The following is a 17,845-nucleotide window of genomic DNA, read 5'->3' on the forward strand; positions in this document are numbered from 1 at the left end:
CCTTCTGGTTTCTTCCCGTCTGAAATATTGTGTAGCATCGAAACAATCTTACTACTATTCCATTTCAAGGGCAACAGGAAACAGCTTCCTCCACAGGGGGAAGAAACAAGCGGAACTCCCCCAACTACAGTAACAGTAAATACAGGCAGAAAATAACCTGATATCCTTCTGTGGCAATTCTAGCAATTCCAACTGCTTCCTCCTCTGGGGCACACTAATGACCATTTGGGACCTTCTGCCACTTCCTTACTATTGCTAGTATAGCTCATCACCAAGCAGCCAAGTTATAAGAAACAAGATTTGTGCATTCCTTCTTTTTTCTTTTTAATGTGGAGTCTTCTAAAGGAAGGGATCAGCTTAAATGATTAGGCCAATCCTCATTTCCAGACCCTCAAAACATCTCAGTGGGGTTGTCTTACACCCCCTTGGTCTGTTTACATGCTATGATAAAAATGTAGGTATGAGGAGGGGTTTATTAAGTCTGCCAAACATTGGCAGTAGTTTATTTCACTGAAGGTTACTGTATCTTAAAGGAATTTTTGCCTAAAATTGCTGTGGTACAATAAACTACAAGGATCCTTTTAAAAAATTAACAAAATGAGGATGTGTACTTATGCTTTCAACAAATTAATAAGAAAAATATTTGTAGAGGTCTTCAAGAAACTGTGAAGCTGTATGTGCAGAAGACAATGGAAAGCTGTGAGAAACAGGTTATGTTAATGAACAGTAACATCATTATGATTGAGTTCATTCACTCAGTTCAATAAAAACAAATGGCTAGCAAGTCAAATACTACAAAAGGTTATTTTAAGATGCATTATATCAATAAACTTGAATATATACACATTTTTTCTTGTATTTTGCCTCAGAGTATACACACAAAAATTGTGTTTCAAGGTTCAAACAAATTAAAAGATTACAGCTTGGAGGGTGCAAAGCTGTAGTGGGTGGAGGAAGTATAAAGTAGGGTCAATCTTCTCATCCTTGGGACTTCCCTCATCACAAAGGCATCACTTGCAGAAGAGCAATGGAAAATAAGCATCACTGGATGCCAATCCTTCTAAACATTACAGGGCCCACCATTAAAAGCAACCAGCCATTAAACAACCAGATGAAGTCAACTATTGGATTTACTCAAAAAGAGGTGGTAGTACACTTAAGACTTTTGTGGTAAAGAGTAAATATGATTTGCATGGCTGACTAGGTTTTTCTCCCCCATCTACTGTGCTTTCTGTGCTGCATCTTAGGGAATATGAAGGTTGTTTCATCTGAGAGTAGGGAAACTGTGACGCTCTGAGCGAAACTGTACAATTTGCCATCCTAACAAGCACATCAGTAGGCTCACATAAGACTTCTGAGCACACCTATACCCCATGGAAATGACAGGCCCCTTCCAAGGAGCAGGAAGGAAAATGCACTTATAGTAATATGGACACATATATTATTACCTAAAAAAGATACAAGGTGCTCACCAATGTACCATATGGTAAGAAAAGCGTGAAAACCTTAAGGGGGGGAAAAAATGATGTGTCACGTTAGGCAAGAAGGAGAGATTCACTTACCAATGAAGTAAATAATAAAGAGTTCCCCTAATTAACAAATGTACAAAATTAGTTCATAAAACATCTTAAAACCACAGGAGAGGCTTTTGTACATATTTTAGCAATCACATTACAGCCATGAATACTGTTTCTAACAATATTCTTATAGAAGTAGGGCAACAAAATGACAACATGAACTACTATTTATTTATGGTCTTAAAAGTTTTCTACATACATTAGGATTTGTGGAGACAAATCTCCCTCACTTGCCTTTGGCTTATGAATTAACCTATTTTCAATGACCTGGAAAATGTTGTCCTGAAAGATGTTGTAAAAAGCCACAAATATAGCAAGGGAAGCAAAACACAACACAAACAGATGTAGCCATTATGCAAACATTTTGCATATTCCAGACAGTTTTCAATATATGAGCACGTATTAAAACGAAATTCACAGTAAGTATCACTGTACTTGTTTGCTAGATTTCCTGGACAACCAAATCATTATTATCAGAGATATGTAATGCTGTAATCAGCATCAAATTTTACAGCTGAAGATTTATCAATTCAGAGAAAAGCTTACTTTCAAATTACAAAAGGCAGTGGCACATTGGATACCCAGTATGTTTCATTCATCATTCCTTTCTTACCCTTTGCAACCTCAATCTGCATTTAACAAAAGCTAAACTAAAGTCAAAGGCTAAACGTGTACTTGCAATCTGGAATATATGACTGCTAGCAAAAGGAGTTCATCAAATTACCTAGGAGATAATTTGTCCAATAACATGTCTTTTAATTAAAAAAAAAAAGTCAGCATATAGTTTACTGAGTGGCATTAGCTTAACTACGGAAAAGACCACACTTGTTTAGCATCTCTTTACATTTTGTTTGTCTGAGCACAATAGGAGTCCAGAACACACTACCTTGACTGTTAAGAAAATAATATTCAGTCTCCTATGCAACTACTGATCAAGGGACAGAACTGACTCCCACTAGAATACCACTTAAATACCACAATACCACTTGAATACTTCAGTTTTAAGTTATGGTTCTGTCAAGATACATTAACTAATTAGTAGCTTAGAAACAGTAGACAGAGTATGTAATGTCTGCAATCCTATGCTTCATAACATTTTGCCCAAAAGGAAGTGATAAGTGTATCACTCACAAACACATAGACTCACTTTAAGTTTTACTTCATTTCCAAAACAGGTTCCAAACTAAAGACTACCTGAATAAGTTCAGAGAAGAGCTACACTGCACTGTCTAATTATTCAAATAATAAAAGTACAGCATCCTAAAACTCCTTCTTTATGGGGAAGGCAGATTTACATAATCCTCATCCCTTTCTCTTCAGAGCTGGACAATTGATAGGAAACTCAGAGCTGTTAATTTCCACAGGTAATCTTAACGGTTGACTTTATGCCTTGCAAATGTTATTATAAAGTGTTAGAGTAAATAGAACATTACACTGTTGTTGATTTAAGTGATTATACATACTTTTTCCCATCCAAAGAATTATTTACTAAGGCAACAAACTGAAAATGAATTAAAAGTACTCGTTTTTATTTATGGTGGAGTTCACCCGTGGAATTCATTGCCACAGGATACTATCAAAGCTAGCAGTGCAGCTCAAAATTAAAAACACAAAAGATATTAAAATACAGAACAGCAAGCTTAATTTGATATTCAGGTTTTACAACTGCCTATTTAAGATGGGAAATAGGCAGGTAAGACCCTCAGGAAAAGAGAAGTGCATTAATTGAACCACATCCTGAACACAATGCATCAAAGGATATACTTCTAACAAACCCACCAAAACAGCAGATTTATCTGACAAAATAACTCCCAGTATAACAGTTTCTCTCAGTAAAAGTATCAGAGGGCTCCCTTGCTCATATTCCTGGCAGCAACACCTGCACTTTCTCTGAAAACTTCTTGTCTGCATCACCTGACCTGCTTAGCTTCAGAGATCTGTAAAGATGACAGAAAGAAGATCCATGATCATCACAAAAGTAATGCTACAGAAAACTTTTGCCCTAGAAAACAGACATGGATTGATTTAGTTACAAATATTGATCAATTTCCTGCAGCACAGGAGGGAAAAAGCGTAAGCAACCTTCTTCCAATATTCATGAGGAAAGTCAATGATGTTATGGCCTGTGGCAGTAGTCCTTGAAAGGCTATGTTTTCTACCAGGATTTTGATAAAAACCAGCATGAAACAAGTACTTCACTTTAATGTGCCAACTAACAACAGCTCTGCCAGGGGAAATTTAAGTTGGATATCAGAAAAAAAATCTTTACAGAGAGAGTAATCAGGCATTGGAATGGGCTGCCCAGAGAGGTGGTGGATTCACCATCCCTAGAGATTTTTAAACGCAGATTGGACGTGGCGCTGAGTGCCATGATCTAGTAAATGGACTAGAGTTGGACGAAGGGTTGGATTCGATGATCTTGGAGGCCTTTTCCAACCCAATCGATTCTATGATTCTATGATTCTAAGTGCTATGACCATTATCTTCCTTGATTTCTCTCAGAAACATCCTCCAAAAGCATGAGTGATCTATTCTCAAAATACCTACAAGCCTGTCGTTTCATGCTATGATTTGACTGCTCTGATTTAAAGAACAAAAAACCACAAACTATGGCTCACTGCTGTACCTTCAGTTTAAGACAGGGTATTTCATGCATGATATGAGTTGAAATGGATACCCATGAGCTCCAGCACAACAAACAAAGGATTCAAATAGTTTCCAGTTCTTATGCTCACCAGGTAAACTGCATACTTTCTCCAAGTAACTCTCCAGTCAGCTGCCTTCCACTGATTTCCATTCCCAAGTTCAATACTATCTGTGGAACGAGTTACATACCAGGTAAGCCCTAAGCCCTGCAAACTTACAGGTTCTTCTTTTAGCTCATCTTAAAATTTAAATGGATTCAAACCACTTAGCAGAATGGTTAGAATCAGTAAGTAAAGACGTTAAGAACTTAAGGAGAGAAGTTTTATTACTATATATTGTGGGATTCATCTTTAGTTTCCCAGCCTGTGTGCTAGGGGGAAGCAGAGGCAGTAAACTTGGGATGGCTATTACACAAGAGAGGGAGAGAGCACCATGCTTGCAGGAGACTGCTGCCTCCCTGTCTCCCAAAAACTCTTTTCTCTGGATCTTAATAGACCTAAGATGGAAGCCACAGAGATTACAATGACATTTGCTTTTTGTACAACATCTAACCCTGTGCCTACAAGCCTGGAAAATGTTGCTCCTGTAAGGCTGTATATATAGCTGCTCCTCCTTGACACCTTTCACCTGCTCCCACTGAACTAGGCAAAACTTCCTTTAATAAAAGAAGCCAGATAAATTTATCTAAATCATTTGAAGAGGGGAAGGAAAGCTTCCATTTTAGCCTGTTTAGGATCTTTTGTGCAAACTGACATCCAAGTTAATTTTTTACCAGCATGCTACCCACCAAGAAGTAAAATAATTGGAAGCAGAAAAATTAAAAATTTTTACCAAGTGATGTAAACAAATTTTGTGCTTCAAGTCTTTATAAACCAAACAAAGCAATTAGCAAAAGATTGTTCTGATACCTTACTTCAAAGAGACAAATCACCTTTTGCATGTTTCAAGTATAAATGACTAACAAAAAAAGACAGGTTCACACCAAGGCCCAAGCTTTAAAAAACAAAACACAAAAAGCCCACTTTCCATCACCAGTGCCAAAAGCTCCCTCTTCTCTATTTTATTATTTGGTTTTTTGCATTGCACTACTACAGTGCAGGAAAATATCATATTGCAGTAATCTCACTTAAAAAAAAAAACAACAAAACAACAAAAACCCACCAACAATAAAGTACCCAACTCTCTCTGCCTTATTACAGAACACAGTACTTTATTTGAAAGAAGTTTCATGTTACTGTAAGGTATCATTTAAATTCTAGGTTCACTTCAGACTGAACATAAGATTTTATCACGAAAACAACATGATGGGATGACTTTGAAGTCATAAAGCCTACAATCAGCTTTTCAATCTCCAAAGGCTTTCATTTTGTATATGTTAAATTTCCTGTCATCAGCAGACATTCAAGACATGTCATTCTTGAGCTTTAAATGGATACATCTGGGCTTACCTGCGCAGATTACACTCTTCAGTGCTACAGATCTGATCCTAAACCTTCTCATAATGAATGTTTTTTCTCAGTTATGTGGTATGAATCAATGCTTGGAAAGTATATCATACCAACAAAGATAATTAGCATTAGTATTTAATTTTACTTACTTTTAAAATAAAGTATTTAAAGTATTAAGGATTCAAAGCATTAACCAGTGCTTTAAAAATCAGCTTTCAGCTTAGCAGATGTGTTATTTTTAATGAGTTTCCCACAGCTACCATTGCCCTCCATACACCTAGTCAGGGGTCTCGGACCTCATTACTTTCTAGGCTTAGAAACTGAAAAACAAATTATACCACAATAAGAAACTGTAGTAATCTAGCATTTTAAAATCACACACAATGGATTCTGAACCAAAAGACAACTTCATATTTCCACCTTTTTGGCACTGGCAGGCACATTTACTGCCCAGACGGGCAGGAGACACAAAGCATCACTCTGCACAGTAAGTCTTCATGGCAGCTTTTCAGCTGCGGATGTAACCTCACCGTAAGTCATACAAAAACCATCACTTTGATATATGAACTCTAAAAAGCCTTTTCCAGAAGCCCATGAAACACTTCCTCAATGCTTTGGAAAAGAGGAGAGCACTGGCTCAGGGATAACTCAGGTGCAGATGTAAGGTAAGTGCTAAAGTGGAGCAGGCTGAACTAGGTTCCAGACTAGTGAGGACTCTGCCTCAAGCTTGTGAAAGGGGAAAAAATAACACCTAGAGACACAGTAAATTAAGGTAAGAGAAAAGCTGTTTGTTCATTCACTCAGTCTTGTCTCGAATCCAACTGAACTAGACCAATAGGTCCAAAACTCAAAGTTCTGCAGTGGGATTTCTTCTTCATATTCAAGACGGAAAATCTCTCCTTCAGGTTTTATATTTCGATTAATCTTAGATGAGTAAGATTTATAAGCACAAGCAATTCACGACAACATCGGTTCTCATCTGTGGAGATATTACTGCAATGCGAAAGTACTTCTGCATTACTAAATATCAGGAATCTGAACAAGAAAACAGTTTTATCTGAACTTGTTTTAATACAGAAAGAGTTTGACAAGAGCCAGACTGAGTGCCAGACAGAACAATACCTCCCCTATTTTAATATCACAGCTAGATATTAGAGTATTAGAGTAATACTTAAAAAATTTACATAAGCACCATTTCTTTTCTAGAATTTTGTGTTCTCCCCACATGTCTTTCCAGCAAGTTCATCCTCATCCATACTTCAAGCATCTTTCATAACTTTAAAAAAAAGCATGGATGGGGCCCAACATATTTGAAACAGGGGATGCCCTATGCCCAACCCTCGCATTGAAAGACCTGCCTGATACCACCACCCTTTGGCTTTGAGGGCAACCCACCGCCTGCGCCATCCATCATCATTCACCTCCTCTGCACAGTGTTCCCACACACAGGGCACCAAGGCACTGACTGACACCTGGTTGAATAGGGATGTCCTCAAAGCCCCTCACTCTGCCATGGGCCTGGGAAACAGTGGCCTCCCCAGCACCAGTGGTGGCCACAAGTCACAGGGCAAGACACCTGCAGGGAGGGAGGTCACGGGCTCTGGAAGGGGCAGAAGATGGTTGCAGGTGCTGGCGGTCGTCTGGAAAGCTGACTCCATCCCACCCCTCATGCAACCCTGCTAACAGCAACCACCACATGGCCTCAGGCAAAGGGATGGAGAAAACGTGTATTTTCACTCCCAGGCCGTGAAAGCAGGAGCGGCTGCACACCTCGAGGCACCAGGGAGCGCCCTGGATCCCGCATGCCTCCGGCCGGGTTAAAGATGCGGTCCGCGTCCCCTTCGCGAAGAGGTCTGACGCAGTGGAGGGCACCTGTGGTCAGAGCGTGGGGCATCCCTCCCAGGCAAGGTGGAGGGAAGACGCTGAAACCGAGAGGCGCTGGCCCGACCACCACTAGTGTAGGGCAAAGCCCTGGGAAAGATGGGTGTTGCGGGAGTCATTGAGAAGCCCTGGCCTGAGTCGACGGCGAGGCAGCACGGAGAGTGGGAGACGGCCCCGGCAGTCTCCGCATTAGGCGCCCGCCTCCGCGCCCTCCGCGAGGCCGGGAAGGGGTTGGAGCCGGCCCGGTACCGGCCCGGGAGCCCCGCGGCGGCCGCGCAAGGTTCGGCCGGCACCGCTCCGCCGCCCCCGGAGGATGCGCGACGCAGGGCTGACCGCCGACGGCTTTCCTTCCACGTCGTGCGGACAGTACATCGGCCTCGCTTTCCCCGGTCCCACCCCGCAGCCCCCCACCAGCCCCGGATGAGCAGCCCTCCGCAACCGCGTCTTTCGAGGCGAGCCCATCGTCCTGCCCATCTAACGGGCAATCGGGACTTACTCAGAGTTTTATTTTCAAACTGTGCGGAAGGTACGGATTAATATTAACATATTCACCCATGGCTGGACACGGCAGTGCTCGGTCCAAAAATAATTCGTTTCTTGGATAGCCGCCTGCCAAGTAACGCGACTTATTAAACTGAAATTTCTCTTTCAAAATAAGAACAATCTCCCTCCTGAAAACCTCCATAAACTTAAGAACTACTCGTTCTGAAAGACTCTCACTGTTCCTTTACAAAATACCCCCAAGCCCTAAAACAGCAGCTGAACCAGACTGCCTGGAGGGCAAGCCTTGAGTCCTCCTCTCTCCCACGCCTTCCTCGAGGACGCGGGGCAGACACCGGGCTCGGGAACCATCAGCAGAGTTTCCGAGAGAAGAGCCGCGAAGCTCCGCAAGCCGGTGTTGCGGAAAGCAGCGGAGCCCCGCAAGCCCCGCAAGGGTGCAAGCCCCGCATCTCTGGGCGGACAGCAACAACGACAAAAAAAAAAAAAACAACCACAGCAATAAATACATAAGACCTTAAGTGTAAGTTAAGAAGTTTAAAGTTTCTTGGGGAAATCGCGGAATGTGGGAGATGCCGTGGGGAAGGAACGCAGAACATCCCCTACGCCGTCGGCCCGGCGGGCAGCGACGACGGTCCCGCGGCCCCGGGACGCGTACCCGCCCGGCGAGCCAGCGACGGAGGGAGGGACGTACCGGCAGTCAGGCACACGGGCAGGAGCAGCCGGAAGGTAAGCCCGCACACCACCTCGGTTGCCATCGCGGCGGGTGGGGGTCGTGGCCGGCCGGCCGGAGAGCGGTCCCTCTCTGCTCGCCACCGCCGCTCCTAGGTCCGCCCGTGCGCGGAGCCGCCGCGGCGGCGGAGCATCGCCCGTCCCCTCCTCGCCTCGCCTCAGCTGCGCCGCCTCAAGCCTCCCGCCGCATCCCGGCGGCAGCCCATACAACCAGCGCCGCGTCGCACCCCCGGCCCGGGACACGCACACGCCCGCCCCCTCGGGGCTCCCCCCACCGCCCTCCCGCCCGCCTCCCCCCCGCCGGCAGCGCGGAGCGGCCGCCCCGACGGCGCGGACCCAGCCGGCGGCACCCACGGCGAGACCTGCGCCGCGCAGGGAACTGCCTCGCGCCCCGCCCCGCACCTCCCCGCCCCCACCCCGTTCTGCGCGCCCCCTCTGTGGACACCGTCCTGCCACCGCGCTGGCACCCACCCCCTGTCCGGCTCCTGCTCTGCACTGAAAACTTTACGGTTTTTCTGTGTTGGTTTTGGTTTGGTTTTTTAACTGATTTTCCCCCCCTTTTTATTATTTTCTTCTTCGCTTAAATGTTTGTTGTTTAGGGTTTTTTTTCTTGAGTGGGGGAGTGGTTTCCTCTAATCTGTTCGTTTCCCGTCCCCCTTCCCACCACCGCCCCTTTCAGCAGCACATTTAGGACCACAAGAAAATTGTCGCATGGGAAAAAAAAAAGTCGATCTGCGGTGGTTGGAATGTATTTAACTTTTCTGGAAAGCTTCTTATCCTTTAAAATAGGGCGCTGGTTAGAAAGTGCTGTGGGTTTAAAGGGGCAGTTTCAAGGCTCAGCTGGTGTGTCCCTGGGCATGTGCTGACTAAACCTCACAGCTGGGGTTAAGATAGTGAAGCTGTAAAATAGAAAATTACTAATCAATAAAAGTACTTTTCATCTTTGGCAATATGTTGCAATCCCTCACACTTAAATGAGGAAAGTTGAGACTGAACATAGTCTTCCTGCAGGCAGTGTTGGAGGCAAATTCAGTCCTGTACAAGATCTGAGGTAGGAGAAAGCAGGAGCAGTAACCGTGTGGTCCTTAACATAAATTCTCAGTGCTTCTTCCTGGTGAATGACCTCATCCAGTCTTACTTCAAATTTAAAAATTCTTAGGTAGTCTTGAAGTCTTGTTTGGTAGCTTGGTTTGTTTTGGAATTTTTTACTCTTATAATTACTTGAGCATATTTTGCTGCCCTGTGCTTTTTAAAAGAAATTATTTCATATTCTTGTTGCAGAGAAAAATGTTTGCAAACATGACTTTGACATACAGAAAAATACAAAGGGTCTTGTCTTATGTTTTGGTGTTTTAAATGACAAGTGTTGAGCTATGTGGTCATCTGATTTTTGTTTCATGAATAATGACAATTATTCAGATATTCAAATATTATATAACATGCTAACTGAATCAGATACCGGTACATTTGGAAAGTGAAGAACTCCAGACTTACATATATGAAAATGCTCAGGAAAGCTAAGAAAAATCAGCTCCAGACACTCATTCAATAGTGCCTAGTGGGTCTGTTAAAAGGGCCCCATCATGAAAAGTCTAAGCCTCCGAGGAGGAGGTGCAGTCAGTTCACACTCAGTGCGTGGAGTTTAAATGTAGCATCTTCCTGCCCCAACAGAGATTGTAAAGGATGAATGCAGTACCTCAACTCGGTCTCAGGACACACCCTGCAAAGATTGCTCCCTCCCTTCCCACATTCAGGCTCAGGGTGGCTCACCCAAACATCTGGACCATGAACAAAGTCTGGATATTTGCATAAGTTTCTGTGCACATTGATCTTTGTGAACTCCTGGTGATCATGTCTGTAGATGGTAAAACACTAGGATCGGGTAGTACTTAATCTGCTAATGAATTATCTGGTCAGCTCATGGTAAGGTCAATCCCAGCACTGTTCTAAGAGCACAGGATCTGCCTCAAAAACTCAAAGTTCCTAAGGAAGCTCTCCTTGCCTTAGAGGCTACAAAGCAGCAGTCAATAGTAGTCTCTGTGTGCAGGATACATGCATAGCTGAAACACTCTGTGTACTTTAATAGCACATACTCAGGTAATGATTTGGTTTGGTATTTTTTTTTCAATTTTTCAGATTTGCTAAAGCAAGGGTAAATTATTTATTACATTTATAGTACAGTTCCAAATTCTTTGCTTCCCAAAGAACTGATTTTATGCTAATGTTTGGGAAATAATTAGCCAGTTTTCAATACCGTCCACAAGGTATGAAAAGCAGAGTTAAAATATATGTGTTGAGTGGCTCCTTACCTTTTGCCAGACTGCTGTTCTGCAAAATCTGTGCAGCCGCAGTGCCACCTTTTGGCTAAAATGTCTTTCGTGTAAGGGACATTTCTTTTCCACAGCTACCAGGAGTTAACTGTTTGCAAACACTGAATTTCGAGATAACAATGAGATATCCATTGTCCATACACCTCCGGAATGGTAAAAAACATAAAAAATTATGTGAAGCCTTACCAAGAATGGTGTGCACCTCCTCTAGCTCAGCTGTTGACAGAAACAGTAAATACACTAACCTGAAAATTGGAGAAGTGCTATTAGCCAGAATGGAAAAAATAAAACACAGGACTCTGAATAAAATAGGTAATACAGAAAGAGAAACTGAATTAATGGTGAAATAGTCTGTTCGATTAAGTGTAAATAATAGAGAACAATGTCTAGAAGATAGCCAGGAGTCTGTTTAGCTGATGCCAGTTTTGCAAGTGACATAAAAGTAGTTTGAGTATAAAGTAGAAGTTTTACTTCTTCCCTAAGGGCATCCAACTTACTGAAATCACCGTGTTGGCAACACAGTTTTTCTCTTTCCCTTTGCAAACAAGAGGAAATTGCCAGACTCTGTGAGTCCTACAGCACACAGTAAATGTGCTAGCAGTGGATGCAGCTATCTCACCATCTACCAACGTTTCTTTCCCTTACTTTCAGTGTAACATCCACCTTAAGTGAAAACATTTTAGCAGTGGGATTGATGGGACATTAATAAAGAGTGGGAAGAACTTACATCTATAGAACAACTACCTCACTTTGTCAACTTGGGCTCATTTTGGAAAAATACTGCCCCACTTCATCCAATGTGCAAAATCTGTTGCAGTTAATACAGCCAGAGGCCAAGAGAGCCACTGGGGAGAGGGGGAATATCCAGTATGTATTGTGCCACCAATTCTATTAGGTAGAATATAATCAGAAGTGCTGTTTGACTTTAACTCAGACTGACTCAGCTGACTGTCTAAAATAGTGTTGTTCAGAAAAACAGCTTCTAATTGCCTCAGTTATCTTATTTGTTTGGTTGTTTGAATCATGAACTCATGGCTTTGTTTTAACATTCACAGATTCAGGATAATATAAACAATGGCATGTGTATGAACACATGTATATGTGTATATATTATGTGTTTACACAATCCATACAGTTGAGGAGCTCCATGAATGAGTGCTAAACTAGCTTAAGAAATAAAACTCCCCTGTACAAAGAAGCAGTAAAGCATTAAGTTCCATTGACAGGCAGGAGAAGTTACTGAAGCCTTTTCAGGGAAGTCACTGCTGTACAATGCTCTTTTATATTTGTTATTCTTACAACATGAGAGTTCTGCTTTGGGGACCTGTGGGGAAGGAAATGGCTTTAACATGTACAGTGATGATTAACTAGTGTGTTATGTTTCTTGACCCATGCTCTCTAAGAATACATGAAAACATCTTGTTTCTCTTACCCATTCTGGAAGTCCTCCTTCTGCACAGCCCTGTCAGCAGCTGGGAGAACAACTGGCGGTGGCCCACCAGGAGTCAAGCAATTCAGTTTTTCAGCTTAGTTCACATTCAGGTCTGACTCAAGGTGTTATTGTTCACTTTCAGCATGAAGTCAGCTAAACTTCAAAATAATGTTCAAGTTCAATTCTGGTTCAAGAAAAGTTAAAAAAACAGTTCAAACTGATTTTTGGTTTGGAGTAAGTTTAACTCCCCAGTACCACCAGTAGTTCAGTAACTATTTTATCTTCTTAAATGGTGAGCTTGTCTTGCCTTACAATAAAGAAATTCATTCCACTCAAATGTATGCTGAGTAGGCATCCTTAGAAATGTTTGGATGCCCCTGCAGAGCAGGAAAGATTTCTAGGAGCCTCCAAATTTCCCCCATGCTTGATGTATCTTCCATTCATTAATCCACAATTTCACTACTCATTTCAGCTGAGCTAGAACTGGGCTTATGGCATGCAGAAAACTTTCTAAAATCAGATGCATTACCAAAGGTCTGATGTTTTTGCCTCTTAGGCTTTGTTAATCTTCACCATTCATGTCACAAGGTATGTCAGAACATTTGTCTTGTGCAGTAAATATCTATTTATTGAAACCCTGGCTGATGGCTGGTCTTGTTCTGCTGGGTTTTACAATCTCATTAATTAGGAATCATCAAACTGTTATTATCTTTACCTGAGAATAATGTAAAACACAACAGAAGGATTCTGTCCCATACTCAAGCAGTTCTAGTTTTCATCATATTTTATAGGACATCAAACCTGGCAGAATCCAAGAGGTGTCTCAAAGTGCTATTAACTGTAGATTCGATTTTAAAGGAAATTTGTTCTTAACTGATGAACACTTCCACATATATCAGAAATTAATCATTAGGAGCAGCGTTCATAATGACTCTTTAGAAAAATGGAATTGTCTAGTGGTCAGTGCGGAGGACTAACAAAACATAGCTGCTGACTGAACTGATGGAAACACATCCCTAAGCTCCTCCAGCATGTATCCTGCTGCTGCATCAATAATAAAAGAAGCTCTTCCATATCCATTAACAAGAGAGGCTAGACAAGGTGAAAGGCAAGTGGGATCTTCTCACAGAGATGTGACAATATATACCTGTAAATTTTCTCATATCAGGAGTAAATTTTAGCAATTATACATGAATTATGTTTGCTTCTTTCAAATCAAGTAAGTTCAGCAGGTAAGTCACTGGTTTTTTTCCTTACAAGTTTCTTTTCTTGGTGAAATAAGAAATATAGGATAGCTTCCACTATTAAAGATTATTAGTACTATTAACATTTTCTGATTAGACTATTAGTATTTAAAGATTTCTGTGGCAAATTATGCCAGGGAATTTTAAGCACCACTACTCAGTAGTGATCAAAAATTATAGGAATAATAATTTTGATTCAGCATGCACAGCTTACCTGCCTGCATATAATCACATTATACATTGTAAGAATTTTGGAAAAGATTATGCAAAATCTGAAAGAATTTTTCAATAAACAATGAGCCACAAATTTTTCCCTGCATGTTCGGAGTCCAAACATAAGCAGACTGTCAAATAACAAACAGACATGCCACATAATTAAAACTGTCTAGTACAAGGGCAGAGCTTGTCAAGAATAATTGTGAGTCTGAAAAAAAACAGAAGTAATAAATTTCGTACTCATCACTGAATAAAATTTAACCATTTAGGGCATTTGTTAAATACATTTACATTTCAAGTGTTTTTTTAAAGAAATTTTAAAGCAAGTTGGATCAATGCCATGAAGTGCAATTACTCTTGGTTAATGCTCTGTAATCAAGATCATTGGTTTGACTCTGACTAATTACAAAGTTATCAGAAAGCATGCAATGCAATTCAGGGCTTGCAAGACAGTCCTACGCAGCTTGTTGCAAACACACAGCCATGCAACAGATCTCAGTTAGCTGGAATAAAACCATAAAGCATTCTTCTGGACTCCTTCAGCGATGGCTGTCAAATACGCTCTGCTGCGGTGGTGATATGATTAGTAGCCGGCCGAGAGTTGGGCCTTTGCATCACAGAAGCACCGTTGCAATTTACACTTCTGCTGGCAGCATCAGCTCAGAGCAGTGAGAAATGAGGCTGAGCAGATCCCAAAGCATGCCCGACCAAAACCAGAATTCTCTGTGGAGCAGTATAAGAGTAAAATCATAGATTTATTACCCAAGTGAAAGAGCAGACATCGCTGCACACACCTGTGTTTCAGCCAGAACTCCTTTCTCCAGCTGCGCCTACGCAATCAAGGAAACCACCAACTCCTGCAGGTCCGTAGCTCAGATCCAGTTTAGGCTGATTCTGACTAAAATGCATCATCCCTGAAAGCTAGACAATGGGCAGGCATCTCCCAAAAACACCCTTCCTTTCTCATGCAGGACTTGTAGGCAGGGAGCACTCCATTCTAGAGATACAATGAAATGCCTTCAGCCTAATGGTCTGTTTTCTGTTTCCCCACATTTCTTCCACCTCATCCCTCCTTGCCTTTCTGCAGAGCCTACTATTGCAACACTTGCTCTCTGAAAGGGTTGGAAAAGCACAACCTCTCCATTTTCTTCACTTTAAATGGTCACTGAGAATGTCGTCACAAAATCTGTCTGTGTTGTTACCACACCTTAGTCAGCCTCAAGCAGCTCTGTAATGTATGGAAGCACATGGGATTTTCATGTTGGAAAGGGGAGTGTCTCCAGCAAGGCTCTGCTAGGAAAGCTGCTGGCACGCCTCATCTTGGTCACCTAATGGATGAGCAGACACATGGTCCTTCAACTCTCCCCTCTTCTTGTTTTTTCTTTCCATGCAGGATAAGCCTCCTTGAGAGAAGCCTTTAGCAACTGAAGGATAAACTTGGCTGGGAGGAGATGAACAAAGTGAGGAACAGAAGGGAAGGAAATGGTTTTGTGTTCACACACACATATGTGTTTCATCCCTGCCTTGAGTAGGAAAGAGGGAGTCAAAAAGAAGTAGGAGAGGAAGTCAGCTGATGAATAGCTCCAGACAAAAGAGAATACCTGGCAGGGTTACTCCATACAGCAGCATACATTTAAAAATAATTTCTAAAAGTAACTGGTTTGGATAGAGGTATCTGTCCCCAGAGCAACCAACAAGGGGGAAAAAAGCAACAATAATTTTCCACTCCGATGACCAGTGCTATAATTAGATAATAAAATTAGAAATTTAGTCCACTTTGAGGTGAAACAGGAAAGTCGTGCATGCAGCCTGACAGCTACAGAAAAAAGTTTTTAAATCCCTGTTACTTCATTTACAGGGACTATTTCTGCAGTCAGACATTTCTTTAGTGGTCAAAATTCAGCAACTCCAAATAATTATTGCTGAACTACGGAGAGAGCTTCAAGCTGAGCTCTCACAAATCATGTGACACCAAGGGCCAGAGACCCTGCTCAAATTGTTGATGGCCTGGACAAATGGCATGGACTCTAAACTCTCCTCTAAGCCGAGGAGTCAAAGCTGGCAAAGAGAAAGTACATTGGCCAGTGTGAGAAAACCTGTAATGCCACTGCTTGTAACACATCTGTTTCATGGCACAAGAGGACGAGTATTCTTAGAAAAACACCACCTTCATTCTTAAGAGGAAGAACAGCACTAGAAAAGGAACACAAAACTTAAAAAGCACATGACTGCAGTGCACAAGATGGATTTCTAATTAATATTTTTGTTAAAAGAAAAGCTTGATTCTAACCATTCAGATACCAGTTTGATTCAGCATTTCATTATAGACTAAAAATAAAGAAACACAAATAATCTAAATATCATTTTCTCTCTAAAATGAGAGGAAACTGCCTCAAGTTGTGCCAGGGGAGGTTTAGTAGATTGGATATTAAGACACATTTCTTCACTGGAAGGGTTGTCAAGCACTGAAACAGGCTGCCCGGGGAAGTGATTGAGTCACCACCCCTGGAGGTATTTGGATAGTATGTAGATGTGGCACTTCAAGACTTGGCAGTGCTGGGTTAGTGGTTGGACTAGATTATTTTAAAGGTCTCTTCCAATCTAAATGGTGCTTTGATTCTATGATTCTGCCTGTTCTTATGGTCTGGGGTACAAACTGAGATTTAAATGTGCTATCAATGCTGGTATGTGAACATGGAAAATATTTTGGATCCCACATAGGCATTCCCAAACTGGTTTCACTAACTAACTAACAAAATAATCAAAAAACCAACAGAATTTTAGATGCAGCCCTATTTTTAGTGTTTCTCAATGGTAGCTAGTGAAGTTCCTTTCATTGCTTCAGAATCTTTTGGATCATTATCCAGAGATGTAAAATTTTCTATTTGCTTTATAGAGAGAGTATAAACAAAGAGTTTTGGAATTCTTTCTGGGAATAGATCCTTTGCCTAAGTATTGAAGACTGGTAGTTCTTACTACATTATTCCATTAACTCTGTACTTTTCCATTTATATTTCTGCACTTAAAATTGCTAAAATCTATCTGAAAATAGGACAATAGTAACTAAAACACTGTTGGATCTGTCCAGAAGAAGAGAATTTCATGAAGTTCAACAAGTCCAAGTGTAAGATGCTGCACCTGGGTTTAGGCAATCCCAGACACAAGCACAGACTGGGAGAGGAACTCATTGAGAGCAGCTGTGCTGAGAAAGACCTGGAGGTTCTCATGGATGAAAACCTGGACATGACCCAGCAATGTGCACTTGCAGCCCAGGAAGCCAACTGCATCCTGGTTTGTATCAAAAGCAGCATGGGCAGCAGGTGATTCTGCCCCTCTACTCTTCCCTTGGGATACCCCACCTGGAGTGCTGCATCCAGACCTGGGGTCCTTAGCACATCAAGGACATTCACCAGTTCAAGCAGGTCCACAAGGAGGGTGACATAAGATGATCAGAGGGATGGAGCACCTCTCCTACAAAGACAAACAGAGAGAGCTGGGGTTGTTCAGCCTGGAGAAGAGAAGGCTCCAGGGAGACCTCATTGCAGCCTTCCACTACCTTAAGGGTGCTTGCAAAAAGGAGAGAGACTTTTCATATGGGCAGATAGTGACATAACAACAGGCTATGGTTTTAAACTAAAAGAGGGCAGGTTTAGATCAGATGTTAGTAAGAAATTCTTTACTCAGAAGGTGGTGAAACACTGGAAGAGGTTGCTCAGAAGAAGTTGTGGATGCCTCATCCCTGGAAGTGTTCAAGGCCAGATTGGATGGGGTCTTGAGCAACTTCATCTACTGAGTGGCATCCCTGCCCATCATAGGGGATTTGGAACAAGATGATTTTTAA

At 42.0% G+C, this 17,845-nt stretch overlaps 1 protein-coding gene and 1 pseudogene across 1 annotated transcript in view; one reads left to right on the plus strand and one right to left on the minus strand.

Annotated features, from left to right (window-relative positions):
- Positions 1–3,955, plus strand: part of LOC139670923 (uncharacterized) — a 36,089-nt pseudogene extending 32,134 nt beyond the window's left edge.
- The window catches only part of PIEZO2 (piezo type mechanosensitive ion channel component 2), a 306,402-nt gene extending 297,449 nt beyond the window's left edge, over positions 1–8,953 (minus strand). Inside the window, exon 1 of the mRNA XM_071554837.1 lies at positions 8,745–8,953. Within this exon, the coding sequence (XP_071410938.1) occupies positions 8,745–8,808 (64 nt within the window). The 5' untranslated portion in view covers positions 8,809–8,953. The remainder of the gene's footprint in view (positions 1–8,744) is intronic.
- Positions 8,954–17,845: the final 8,892 nt, after the last annotated feature.

The sequence above is a fragment of the Pithys albifrons genome, chromosome 4 (genome assembly GCF_047495875.1).
Source record: "Pithys albifrons albifrons isolate INPA30051 chromosome 4, PitAlb_v1, whole genome shotgun sequence".
In the NCBI taxonomy this organism is placed as follows: Eukaryota; Metazoa; Chordata; class Aves; order Passeriformes; family Thamnophilidae; genus Pithys; species Pithys albifrons.